Source organism: Oncorhynchus mykiss, chromosome 5 (genome assembly GCF_057628025.1).
Source record: "Oncorhynchus mykiss isolate SJ-2025 chromosome 5, ASM5762802v1, whole genome shotgun sequence".
NCBI classification, from domain to species: Eukaryota; Metazoa; Chordata; class Actinopteri; order Salmoniformes; family Salmonidae; genus Oncorhynchus; species Oncorhynchus mykiss.
In genome coordinates this window covers 65,588,029-65,602,114 of record NC_143026.1, presented here as the reverse complement: position 1 = coordinate 65,602,114, position 14,086 = coordinate 65,588,029, and the positions used below count along the sequence as shown (strand labels likewise).

Genomic DNA, 14,086 nt, shown 5'->3' with positions numbered 1-14,086 from the left:
TGATGGGGACTCCCTGGAGGCTGCTGCCCAGACAGGGATTGATGGACTGCTCTGCTACAACTTTCCTCTTTGTATTAATTTGCCTAAGTTATTGATCCCTCCCTCACGCCACCTGACTGCTGCAGTTTCTTGCATCCCAGAGTCATTCCATACCGTGTCTCTGTGTGTGTATGCCTGTGTGGCCTTAGCAAAAAAATTTTTTTTTTCTCCTGTCCTGTAAATATTTTTAAGGATACAAATATTGCCTTAGCCTTAAATATACTTCAATAATCTGACAATTGCTTTCTTAATAAAAAACATTCCAAGGCAAGTGTCATTCTTTTATTGTTTTATAGACAAAAACGGTCAAACTATGACATATTCATAATTATTATTGATAATTGAACATAACTTAATGAGAGACATATTACTTAGGATCTCTTAAATATGCAGATAAAAAAATATAAAAATGTCTTAATCCGCACAGTCACACAGACACAGTATATACAGTTAAACTTTATGCCACTTCATTTCAATACGAGGAATCCAGAGTGGTGCAAACCCTCAGGACAAGAGAACACTTCCATATTAACAACAAACTGCAGAATGGGCTTTGGTCATGGTGACCCACAAACCTGACTTCAATCCAAAAATATATCAAGCTCAATTGCTATTACTGCAACAAAGCCAATCTACAAAATGGTGTGTTAGCATTTGCTAGCATACCAACCATGTTTTTGCCAGTAAAAGGCCCATACAATTAAATTGCATTGACACATAGCTTAGACAACTGTGTGGCTATTAAAGTGGTTAGAATGGAAATACATTATGAAAGTACATTCATCTTCTAGAATTCTGACAAATGTTCTGTGATTGAGTTTTCTGAACAGGAGCTGAATTAGTGAAGTTCTTTGTACTGTATATGACATTCCAGGAGGATTGCGTAATGCCCGTGTCTCTCTGGTAAAAGTCTGTGAAGCTGGCCACTACGTGTCTGATCTGATGGTAGTCAGTAAGATGATTTATGGCCATCTGAGTCAAACATGTACTAATGCTACATTAAGAAACGTTTCCATGCTCCCACTCAGTGATCAGAGAAAGGCTCTCCTCTTTGCCACTCCCCGGAGATGTGTGTGTAAGAGAGAGTGTGTGTGGAGAGGAGGGGATCGAGCATTTCTTCGAGATAGGTATTGGTATCTGAGCAAAGAGCGATTCCACTCTATTTGAATCCTGGGCTGCAGACAGTAGTGTAACGCTGGCGTCTCGCATCAGTTCTTTTTCTGTTCCATATGGATTCCTACAAAAAAAAGTTGCTGTGTGTGACCAAATGCTGGAATATCCAGAGTGTTGGATGGCTTTTACCCACAGGCCTCAAAGTGGCCTTCTAAGACAGTTTCTCAGTTGCTGTTGTGAATGTTGTTAAAATACTTCAATGATGTTTAGCATGTGTTAGGATTTATCGCATTGTAGAATCTGAAAGAGAAAACATATGCTTAATATTGGGATAATTAAATAGACAAAGGATGGAAATTCATATCATTATCATACTGACACCAATTGCGTATTGGTAATAGCCAGTTAAACTGCTCCTTTTTTTCTCTGAGGTTAATCAATATACGCCTGTCAGAGCAGTTAAACACAGACATTATTCAGGGACACCACACAAATCAGGTGAGATTAAAGACTCGGGCAGTTCCCTTGTCCTCAGTAGCATAACAACCAGCGATTGGGTTCAGGGGGCGAACAGAGGATGTGGCTTAGCGGTGAGCTCAGTCCTCCTGGCTGCCATTTGGGCTCAGTTATGTTGTGAAACAAGCTCCTCACGTCACAGAGAGACAAAACACAAAAGGAACACATTATAGTGGTTGTTAATTATATTTACATGCTCATTTCCCTTTGTTGTGGCAATCGACTGAAGATCATAAGTCTATGCCATTAAAATATGTAATAAAATTAGATTTCATGACTTGGAGAACTGAGCGGATATCAACTTTATGCTGTACTCTGGGCCAATAAAGTGGAAACCGCACACATACCTGAACATAAAACATCAGACTGAGACTTCAGAAAGTCTAACCAGTTCTAGGGAAATGGTTCTGTGTGCTTCCAAAACGCTGACCACATCGCAAAACACAAAAGTACAATTCAGGACAAAGGGGGTCAGAGAATAGGGGTGTATGCAGAGTTCAACACATTAACAACAGAGGGTGTTGTTGTGATAAGGAGCTACAGTAGCCTAGTAGTACATAATCATGGTGCATAACCGTGAAGCCTATGCTGAGCTGGAACAGAAATAAAGGGGATATTATTCTTACCTACATGGTTGCGTGTTTTATGAGATTTCTGCAGCCACACCCGCCACTGGTCGTAGAGTTTGATTGACATGCCGCTGCAGCCGCATGCGTGTTTGCGGACCCAGCCAAAGAACTGCTTGAGCTCCCGTCGCAGGGTGGAGTTCTGCTCGCCCGACTTGGGGTCACATGACCCACTCTGCAGCGGCTCTGCCCAGGGAGAAGGAAGGCAGCAGTGTGGTCAAGGACAAGGTTAGATAGAGAGGATAGCTCCTGCATGCTGTCCACGCACTACCTGCAGTAGTTGGACCATTATGTGTTTTTGTTTGACCATGGGGAAAAAGAGCTATCGCGTAAACACCTCAATTCAGGTTTAATGGAATTGAACCCACTGTCTCTTCCTACAACTAAACCAGCTGGGACCAGATTTGTCAGTGGCTCACACAGGGATAGGACCTCAGCATGACCTCTGGGCTCTGGCTATCGTGAAAGGTCATTCTGCTGCGTATTGAGAATAGTCCATTTGATTACAATAGATTTGATATGACTACAATAGAAGGGATTCACAAAATGGATCTGGTGCACATCCAGTGTAGAGGGCAACATTATTATAAAGCCTGCCACAACCAATACTCCATGGCAAACAACAGAGCCTGATAACAACTTCCTCCCATTGGAAGTAAATACCACATAACCTATGTAACCCATTATCTGCTGTTGTATTCCCCAAATCTGTTTCCACTCTGTGTTAATTCCCTGTGTGCAACTGACAGACTGCATTTCAACTTGATCAATTTTTCAAGGCTAACGAAAGTGAAAAAGAAGTCTATCTATCAGATGTCCCCCTCAGCTCTTTGCAATTTCAGCTTGAGTTCTTTAATCCTTGGATGAAAGATCTCTATCGTGTCATTTGATGTTTGGCTTTCTGGGGTCACATACGGTTTGGATCTCATTTTCCCAGGATGTTGAAGCCTAATCTGGGATGAGGTTATTGTTTCTTTGGTTTATTTGGCAATGAAAGGTTGATTATTAGTGGGTAGTTTTTATGTCCCATGGCTTATGAGCTATAATAACACTGTTTGATCTAATAATAAACTTTGGGAAGTATTAAAGATTACGACATATCTCCCACAATAATATCTCCAATGTGCACTATTGAAGATCATTTTTATTAATATCCCCTTAATAGCATTGAGAACGCATGTAACAAGTGCTCACGAATGTCATAATTGCCCCCGCAAGAATATACTCTATGTCTGATCTAACTAAATGCTAATGAAGCTATTTAAGCCCTTATAATATCCTTCCCCTTCAAGAGCTATATAAATCTTTACTCACCACTGTGGGGCGTGGAGGCAGCTGTAGGGTGGCTCCAGTCACTCCAGATCCCAGCCTTCCTGGAGCCGTAGATCCCCACTGGGTTACACCTCACCTGGACAAAGTATACTGTCCCTTCCCTTAGCCCTGCTAGCCGGCACGATGTCTGGTTACCTACATCATCCACCAACTGAGCGCAATATCAAAGGAAACATATAAAAACACGCTCACAGTGAAGCTATTAACCACCACGCTCACATGTTCGGTAGTATAAATCAGATTTTCACACATAGCACTTGTATATTTCAGTGGAAACAGAACTCACAAACAAGCATGCACAAGCTTGGCTTAACAGCCAAAATATAGCTCTAATATAGCTCTATAGTCCCTCGAGAGTACCTACCACTCATGCATCTCAAATATTTACACAGATAAAAGATGCCATCGGGTTTCTGAATCATAGAGACAGAGAGAGAAAGCGAGAGAGAGAGAGAGAAATGTATCTGAATGTTGAAATAAAGTACTACTCTACCTTCCATTCAGTGCTGTCTTCCAGTCGGTAACGTATCTGGTATTTGGCCTGGAAGAGGAAGTCTTTAAGTGCCGGAGGGCTGCCCCAACGCACTGTTAGCTGGTCCTCAAGCTCCCCCACACGACTCACATGGACGTTGTCTGGAGGGTCTGTAGTCACTGAAACAACAGGGACGCAGACACAGGTTAGTCACAAAGCTGTGTCGTTATATGCCAAGACTACGGAACACAAAACTCAGTACAAAGAGTATATCACACTCTCAGCACTGCTTCATAAGCACTAAAATACTGTATACAATCTTCGTTGTTTAAGGTTTTTCAGAAGATTATGTTCTGTATTTCTGACAGAACAAGTAGTGGACTGATCAGCATCCTTTGGATGACCCCAACAAAGTGTACCTGAAAGCACTCTCCCCTCTGAGAAACCTCCTGATAAATATTGTACCACACTGTAAAGACACTACAGCTACAGTGCCTTGCGAAAGTATTCGGCCCCCTTGAACTTTGCGACCTTTTGCCACATTTCAGGCTTCAAACATAAAGATATAAAACTGTATTTTTTTGTGAAGAATCAACAACAAGTGGGACACAATCATGAATTGGAACGACATTTATTGGATATTTCAAACTTTTTTAACAAATCAAAAACTGAAAAATTGGGCGTGCAAAATTATTCAGCCCCTTTACTTTCAGTGCAGCAAACTCTCTCCAGAAGTTCAGTGAGGATCTCTGAATGATCCAATGTTGACCTAAATGACTAATGATGATAAATACAATCCACCTGTGTATAATCAAGTCTCCGTATAAATGCACCTGCACTGTGATAGTCTCAGAGGTCCGTTAAAAGCGCAGAGAGCATCATGAAGAACAAGGAACACACCAGGCAGGTCTGAGATACTGTTGTGAAGACGTTTAAAGCCGGATTTGGATACAAAAAGATTTCCCAAGCTTTAAACATCCCAAGGAGCACTGTGCAAGCGATACAAGGAGAAGACTGATCAGAGATGCAGCCAAGAGGCCCATGATCACTCTGGATGAACTGCAGAGATCTACAGCTGAGGTGGGAGACTCTGTCCATAGGACAACAATCAGTCATATATTGCACAAATCTGGCCTTTATGGAAGAGTGGCAAGAAGAAAGCCATTTCTTAAAGATATCCATAAAAAGTGTAGTTTAAAGTTTGCCACAAGCCACCTGGGAGACACACCAAACATGTGGAAGAAGGTGCTCTGGTCAGATGAAACCAAAATTGAACTTTTTGGCAACAATGCAAAACGTTATGTTTGGCTTAAAAGCAACACAGCTCATCACCCTGAACACACCATCCACCCTGTAAAACATGGTGGTGGCAGCATCATGGTTTGGGCCTGCTTTTCTTCAGCAGGGACAGGGAAGATGGTTAAAATTGATGGGAAGATGGATGGAGCCAAATACAGGACCATTCTGGAAGAAAACCTGATGGAGTCTGCAAAAGGCCTGAGACTGGGACGGAGATTTGTCTTCCAACAAGACAATGATCCAAAACATAAAGCAAAATCTACAATGGAATGGTTCAAAAATAAACATCTCCAGGTGTTAGAATGGCCAAGTCAAAGTCCAGACCTGAATCCAATCGAGAATCTGTGGAAAGAACTGAAAACTGCTGTTCACAAATGCTCTCCATCCAACCTCACTGAGCTCGAGCTGTTTTGCAAGGAGGAATGGGAAAAAATGTCAGTCTCTCGATGTGCAAAACTGATAGAGACATACCCCAAGCGACTTACAGCTGTAATCGCAGCAAAAGGTGGCGCTACAACGTATTAACTTAAGGGGGCTGAATAATTTTGCACGCCCAATTTTTCAGTTTTTGATTTGTTAAAAAAGTTTGAAATATCCAATAAATGTCATTCCACTTCATGATTGTGTCCCACTTGTTGCTGATTCTTCACAAAAAAATACAGTTTTATATCTTTATGTTTGAAGCCTGAAATGTGGCAAAAGGTCGCAAAGTTCAAGGGGGCCGAATACTTTCGCAAGGCACTGTATATCTAGACACCACAGCCACCAAGCTTGAATAAAACATGGTGATGAATGTTTAATGTCAGGGCTGGGCTGTACTGTTGTCCAGCACCAACGCTGTCTCCCTCATGTACTCTGACAGAACACTTTGCTTCTCTCCTTAAATTCACTTTATTTCACAGTCTATCCACTGCATTTGATTGTTTCTCTCTCCCTTCCTTTCTATCTCACTGTCTTATTCTCTTTCTTTCTCTCCTTCTACTCCTCGCTCTCCTTCTCTCTCTCCTGCTCTTTTTCTCTTCTTCTCTCTCGCCTTCTCTTTCTCCCCCTCCCCCTATATTCTTCTCTCTCGCTTTCTCTCCCAGTCCTTTTAATGAGTGTAGTTATGGAAGCAGGGTAATGAGGTCAGTGTCTGTTTCTGCCTTCTCTCCCCAGTCTGATGATTTATGCACACAGTACTTTTGTCCCTCGCTCCAGCATTAAAAAAACATGTTTTCCCTACGCAATAAGGCTCTCAAAGAAGTAAATGACTTTGATGCCGCTGATAGAGGGAAAGGGGGGGGGGATGAGAGAGAAGAGAGAGGGAGAAAGAGAGAGAATCATATAAAAATGTCAGCAGCCCATTTGTGATTTTCTATAAATCTATAGCTCCCTTCATTTCAGGTTTGCCTTGTTGTTTGTTTACTGATGCACTTTATTGGTTTGACCAAGTTCACCCCTGGGGGAGCAGAAAATCATGGAAGATTCCACAGAAAAATTCCACAGCTTATTATTTCCATTGTGGAGAGGGTGAAGAAACAAGAGGTTAGTGATGCATCATGTTATAGGGATCCTCTGCCTTCCGACCAACCTACCTGTGGTCTCTAGATGTGTCAGGTACAGTAGGGATGTAGCAGACCAACACAAAGATCAATTGCGTACAGTTTTCTTTCTACTCACAGGGACACGCCTTAATCCTAAAGCTAGACAATACTGCAGCATTTGGCTAATGATAATCTTTTTTTACCATAAACTAGTGTTGTAAGCTGGCTTACTCCAACAATACAACACCAAAATGTACCAAGGCCAAGCTAAATGTTGTTGGAATTAACAAGTGATATTTAGTTTTGTGTCCTCAACCTTATCTATCCATCATCATTTGTGTATCACTTTTTTCCAAACGTCTGGTTTTTAGTGAACTTTTACGACAGGTCAGTTTATCTTTTATAATCACAGCCAGAATCGATGATATTGTTATAGGGATGGATTGAGAACACATAAAATTCCTTTCTCACATGAAAGTGTGTTAGCCATATGCAGGAGATCTGGTGGTGAGTTAGAGAGTGAAGTGAGGCGAGGAGGAGAGGAGAGAAAAAGGAAAGGATTGGCTCATGAAGGACTCATGTAACACGGGGGAGCGGAAGCATTTATCACACCCTCTTGTCACTATGGTGACGGGACACTTTCATGCCCTGCCCACTCTGGCACTCTGGTGAGGGCGGGGTGTGGCGGGCTGGGGAGCAGGAGGGAGACTGGGCCAAAGGCTCACTCCACTTACCCACATCCAGAATATCCAGAGTGATGACATCAGAGGTGGCAGTCCCCAGCTGATTGGACGCCTCCACCCAGATCTCGTAGGGAGTAAAGAGGGCCAAGTCCCGGGGGATGTAACACGTGTAGCGTTTCCCCGTGCTGTAGTCCTCACATTCTCTCTCTCGCCCGTACCACCTGCACAGAACACACAGAAACGTGAAGACAATCATATCTGTACTAAAATGGTCAATATTATGTACTGCCAACAAATAGCGAAGCGTATCATTTTTAGTGTGCCCTGGACCATGAAATGTTAACAGTACAAGGGGCATTACGAATCAAATGAAAGTCCATTACACATCTATCTGCAGTACAAAAGGCACAATTGCAGTCTTAGAAATGCCTCATCAGAATGACATAGGCCTCTAGTGAGTCAAATAAAGTAATTGTGTTCCAGGTGATGCATCTATCATTGTTTCTAAGCAGAAATTATGGTGGGTTGGGTGATCACCTGGGAGATGCTGGACATCTGTGGCTCTCACCTCAATTTGTACTTGAGGGTGTATTTGGTTTTGATGAAGGTTTCACCCCGACCACCGGGGGTCCACTTGCAGCTCAGGTCCTTTGTGTTTCGGGACCAGCAGGTTAGGTTGACCGGCTTCTCCGGGGGCACTGCATATTAACAGTGAGAATACATGGTTCTCTCAGTAACTAATCACAGTGGTTGTGTATCATACAAAGCATGCATTGTCACTCATAATCCCTAGCATGAATTAAACAAAGTGGTTTTGAACCACAACAAATACATCACTATAATAGTTCCTATCACAATGGGTATAAATGGTCACTCAATCCCATAATCATACACTGGCACAGGTGTGTCAAATTCATTTTGCCCTGGGGGGCACATTCGGTGTTCAACGAGGTCCGGAGGGCTGCACTGAAAATTGGTTATAGTTCCTCAGAGTCAAAATTAGCAAAACATTTTCCTCTCTCCATCATTTTGAACAATTTCGAAGCTCCCTGACTGTCTAGCTTTCATTTTGGCTATTATTAGTGGGCTGGACACGGTCAAGACACTGTATGAATGTAGGTCCATTAACATTTCTAAACAGTTTAGATCTGGTTTTAGTCATTTTAAAGTGTATTGAGTTCGTTTCCCCCAACCCCCAAAAATATTTATAATAAATAAAAATAAGAATTCTATATATATTGTTTTTTTGTGGCCTCGGACCCAGCCAGTGGAGAGTAAGTTTGACACCCATGCACTGGCACATTACTTAACCTCAGACGACAGGCTAGAGGATTCAGCTGCCTGTCTCATTTCCTCTCAATGATAGACTATCAAACACAGATGTGGAGAGAGAGAAGCAAAGTAGTGGCGCTGATTACAACCTATTGAGCAGCTAAACTGAGGCTTTGGGGTATGATTCAAAGACAGCATTACATACTGTGCTGGGAGACACTACAGATTAGAGTGGGGTAATATAACAGGCTTTAAAGAGCAACTACCTTTAAAAAGCAATGAATCCCTTTGAAAACGACCTACGTGACATCGATATAAGTCAGAAATAGTTATTCTAGTGTCAAAATTGACTGCAAAGTGTAAATAGGATTATTTTGTCTTGTCTAAAACGGAGTATGGAACATCTGTGCGTCACAATGGGTAAATTATGGTTGGGTTTTGATTTGACGATATACATTTGCCCTCTAACATGGGGTGAACAGATACAGTAATTGCTCTCTATCCAATAGCATAGACATTGAGACAGACCTGCCCAGCAGGCCGACTTTGTTTACATAAAACAACATGTCGTACATCTTTTACTTGAGAAAAACTGCACTAAACACCGTAGTTAGATGTAAAATTGCGCAACTAAAACATATTTGGCAAAAACGTCTAAATGAACTACAGATTTCTTATTTTAGTTATCTTAGATTAATTCTGGGGATTTTGAGGAAGTGAAATAATCTGCTTCTACAATGTCTCATGGGGGACAAACATCATTAACCGTACGCGGAATCAGTAAGAAAACACTCCTCCGACACTGAAATCTTGTTTTTCTAATGAGCAACAGAAAAACACGTGCCAATAATGAGCAACAGAAAAACACGTGCCAATCGGAGTGTTCAGTGGTTCTTTAAAATCATAGCAAACACACAGTTTATCATCAAAAAGGCACAAAAAAAACAATAATCTCTTTGTAAATGCAGAGCCCTGAGCTGCTTACTCAGACAATACTGATGCAAACAAACAAATGCATTTGCCAATATCTCCTTGTTACCCCACAGCGCTGTCCTTTTGAGCACACCCCTTTTAATGCACCATGAAACGTCATAATACAGTTTTTCAGAACATCACAGAATTGGTTGAGATTTGTGATTTTCACCCAAATTTAAGGAGGAACTAAATCTGGAGGGGGAATATAATTTTGTTGTGGATTAAATGTACTGACAACTTGTCCCCAGAAGAAGTGGTTGAGGCCTCCAGGGCCAACCTGACACTTACTGCCCACGTACAGACAGGAGCCAGCCAGGACATGTCCGTCTCTGCTGTGACACACCAGGTTGTCCCCAGACTGCTGCTGGGAGCCGTTGAGGCGGTGCAAGGTGACACTGAGGCCGTTGGTGCTCAGCAGGCCGTAGGTGCTACTTGGGAGTCTCTTCCCGTTAAGGGTCCAGTACATAGTGTTGGCATGCAGCCCCCGCTCGGGGCTCACTGTGCACGTGGCCGTTAGGCTGGAGCCCATCCACAATGCTGGGTCTTGGGGGAAGATTACAGCCACCTCTGGGGGGGAGACACACAGACACACTTTACTTTATATGGGCTGCACTCCTAGAGGTGATGATGGCTTAACACGTATGGCAATAAACTTCGATTTGATTTGCTTGAAAAGGTTTGTTCTTGATCTCATGTCTGTTCAGAGTGAATAGATAATGAATCATAAGCAACCTTTGCTATTTTTTTGAGTGCAAACACTCGGAGAACATTCGGAGAAGAGCTGGCGATATTTATGGCCTGAGAGTAATGAAGTGGATTTATGGGTCCTGGGCTGAAACTGTTGGGAGATCACTTGGAGAGGTCAGACAAGGTTGGTCAAATTCTTCAATGCTTTTCCATCCTCACTAATCCTTTACTCTTCTGACTCTTGTCTTATGATTAATGCTTCATGAGAAATGCCTGGAGAAGCGATACTGTTTGAAATGTATTTTACCACTCGGTTCCTTTGGGGGAGATTCAAGGGTTAATGTAAGGTTTATTAAGTGTGCTCTTGGTGGGCGGTGGACAACCTATCTAACATATGTGCCAATATGCTGCTCACTATGAGTCTGACTGGGCTAAAGAGGACTGGGTGTGAGACATTTTGTGCTGAATTCAGTGTGTGCACTGATATTTCCACTTTATGTATAGCTACTCAAATGGGGTAAATTAATTGTATGTTTCACAGCAACATTGCAAATTAGGAATTTCAAATTAACTTGAAATGTTGAACTTGAAAACCGTTGTGGCACATTTCTCTGTTATTTCAGTGCTATATGAGTCCAATAATGCATTATAATGAAAAGCAATACAGTAGATATAAAATGATTCAGCATTCACTTTGTCTGTGGAAGATTGTCACAGAATAGCCTGTTGATTTCAATATGTGAAATATCAATGGAAAATAGTTTACATTTAGTCATGCACAAAGATGTATAATGCCATAATCATCTTACAATACGTTTTTGCAGACTTGTTGCATTAGACAGAGCCTAAGTAGTTATTACCAATTATTTACCATTTATAGGCAAATCCAGAATGCCCTATATTTTGGACAGCAAAAAATCTTGAAGTATGACATCTTCAAATATCACTCATCATCTGTTCATTCATTACTGTATAAATATATGTCATTTACTTTTATTACAGGTCAAACATTTGAGAACTTGGCAAGTACACATGTGGACAGTCTGGACACCTGTGATTCAGTGAGTCTTGTGTTCCGTGCCTTTCTTTACACAATGCACATATAATGTATCTAACACATTGTTAAGACTTGTACCATGTACATTAGATGTAACTTTTTTGTTGACAAATGGGGTAGCGCCCCTCCCCTTCAAATCAGTCTACCCGGAACGGGCTTATGGTAAATTTGGTAGTCGGCTTCTCACAATATCACACTTCAGAGTTTTGTACTTACGTGTCGATGAGGAGAACACACGTGGAACAAACAGCATGAGACACAACATGTAGATCATGTTTCAGATAGCCTTTTTGCCTTTTTCGTGTCCTTTCGCTCTCTTGTCCTTTCTTTCCCTCTTACCACACTCCTAAGGGAGAAAACGAAGGAGTTGAAACCCACCTCTCCAACAACGTTGAATCAACAGTCAGATTCTAACGAAGGAACTACGTTTTACATCGAACGTCGGAGCTCCGTATGTAAGTGCGGATAAGCTGATAAACAGTGCTTGTATGAAAGTAACTTAAGGTTTGCCTTTAGTTTAGTGAGGGTTTGCATTGGTGCACGCCTCAACAGCTACAACATTCAAGTTGATACTTTATAAGCCCCTCCCTTGTCTTCCCACACAGTCTCAAGTCATTATTGCTCTTTATTTTGTCATGTCCATTCCCCCCCAAAAGAAAAGAAAAAAACATGTCAAGAGCCCATTTTAAAGTATATGTTCTATTTTTTTCTATTCTAGTACACCCCCATCGATGTTATGTTTAGGTTTACTTCATTGTTAGGCTAGGCAGGTGATTTGATTCACTATAACACAGCATGAGGTTTATAGGGAAATGTGATTAAAGTTCTCTTAAGGCCCTATAATATAAAAGCAAAGCTAAATTCATACAGATTACATGGCACATTCTTACACTGTACAGGATCCATCCTATCCAAAGCACTCATTCGAATAATTGACTAAATATGCTATTTTGATGTTTATAAAACCAAAGTTAAATGTGGTGCAAATGTGTTTTTTCACTTTTCACATGACAAAGGGGTAAAGAGTGGCATTTAATTGTAAGGGGTTTATTACAGTAGGCTATAGTTAATACCTAGGCTATGCATTAATTAAAAATAATACACGTTTTTACATATATATTATAGGCCTATAATATAATTCTTGTTTAGGCTACAGAATAAAAGACTCTGGGTCAATAGTTGGCATGTCTCATAAGCTGCACTGTGCCATCAGGTGTGGTCTCTGTATTAGTCATATTTGTATACATAATTATATTATATTATTTGTATACATAATTATATTATTGCAATAATTCAATCTCCTATTTACAGATGCCTTGTGAATAAGGGAAGGCATCTTTATGCATAAATATAAGCATTATCTTACATACCGGTTAAATAATTGATAGAATATAATTTAGTGCAAATAATGTCTCTTTTACCCCATGATATATATATATATATATATTGAATCATACATTTTATGAATGCTTAGTATGTAGGCCTACAGGGAATTCAGATAGTATTCAGAACTATAGACTTTTTTCCACATTTTGTTACATTACAGCCTTATTCTAAAATTAATTAAATAGTTTTTTCCCATTGGGGAGTTGGGGAGTTTCTCCCATTCTTCTCTGCAGATCCTCTCAAGCTCTGTCAGGGTGGATGGGGAGAATCGCTGCACAGCAATTTTCAGGTCTCTCCGGAGATGTTCGATTAGGTTCAAGTCCTAGCTCTGGCTGGGCCACTCAAGGACATTCAGAGACTTGTCCCAAAGCCACTCCTGTGTTGTCTTGGCTATGTGCTTAGGGACGTTGTCCTGTTGGAAGGTGAACCTTCGCCCCAGTCTGAGCGCACTGGAGCAGGTTCATTGAGGATCTCTGTACCTTGCTTTGCATCTTTCCCACGATCCTGACTAGTCTACCAGTCCCTGCCGCTTAAAAACATCCCCACAGCATGATGCTGCCACCACCATGCTTCCCCATGCTTTGGTAGCAGGTTTCCTCCAGACGTGACGCTTGGCATTCCTGCCAAAGAGTTAAATCTTGGTTTCATCAGACCAGAGACTCTTGCCGCTTCTCATAGGCTGTCATGTGCCTTTTACCAAGGAGTGGCTTCCGCTTCTCATAATCTGAGAGCCCTTTAGGTGCCTTTTGACAAACTCCAAGCAGGCTGTCATGTGCCTTTTACCAAAGAGTGGTTTCCGTCTGGCCACTCTACAATAAAGGCCTGATTGGTGCAGTGCTGCAGAGATGGTTGTCCTTCTGGAAGGTTTTTCCATCTCCACAGAGGAACTCTGGAGCTCTGTCAGAGTGACCATCGTGACTATTGGGTTCTTGGTTACCTCCCTGACCAAGGCCCTTCTCCCCCCATTGCTCAGATTGGCTGGGCAGCCAGCTCTAGGATGAGTCTTGGTGGTTCCAACTTCTTTCATTTAAGAATGATGGAAGCCATTGTGTTCTTGGGGACCTTCAATGCTGCAGAAATGTTTTGGTACCCTTCCCTATATCTGT

At 41.6% G+C, this 14,086-nt stretch overlaps 1 protein-coding gene across 3 annotated transcripts; it reads right to left on the bottom strand.

The window, feature by feature from the left end:
* Positions 1-306: 306 nt before the first annotated feature.
* crlf1b (cytokine receptor like factor 1b) lies at positions 307-12,211 on the bottom strand. Of its 3 annotated transcripts, none has more exons than XM_021603844.3 (8): positions 11,811-12,211; positions 10,139-10,417; positions 8,172-8,301; positions 7,655-7,824; positions 4,120-4,277; positions 3,609-3,777; positions 2,295-2,480; positions 307-1,276 (listed from the first exon to the last, which is right to left on the bottom strand). In XM_021603844.3, exons 1-8 carry the CDS (start codon positions 11,866-11,868, stop codon positions 1,248-1,250), a joined length of 1,179 nt encoding a protein of 392 aa, XP_021459519.3. In that variant the 5' UTR covers positions 11,869-12,211; the 3' UTR covers positions 307-1,247. The 3 variants fall into 3 exon arrangements, with proteins under 3 accessions (XP_021459519.3, XP_021459517.3, XP_021459520.3); XM_021603842.3 differs by having other exon boundaries at positions 2,299-2,480; positions 11,811-12,193; XM_021603845.3 differs by having other exon boundaries at positions 307-1,452; positions 11,811-12,186.
* Between the last annotated feature and the right edge of the window lie 1,875 nt (positions 12,212-14,086).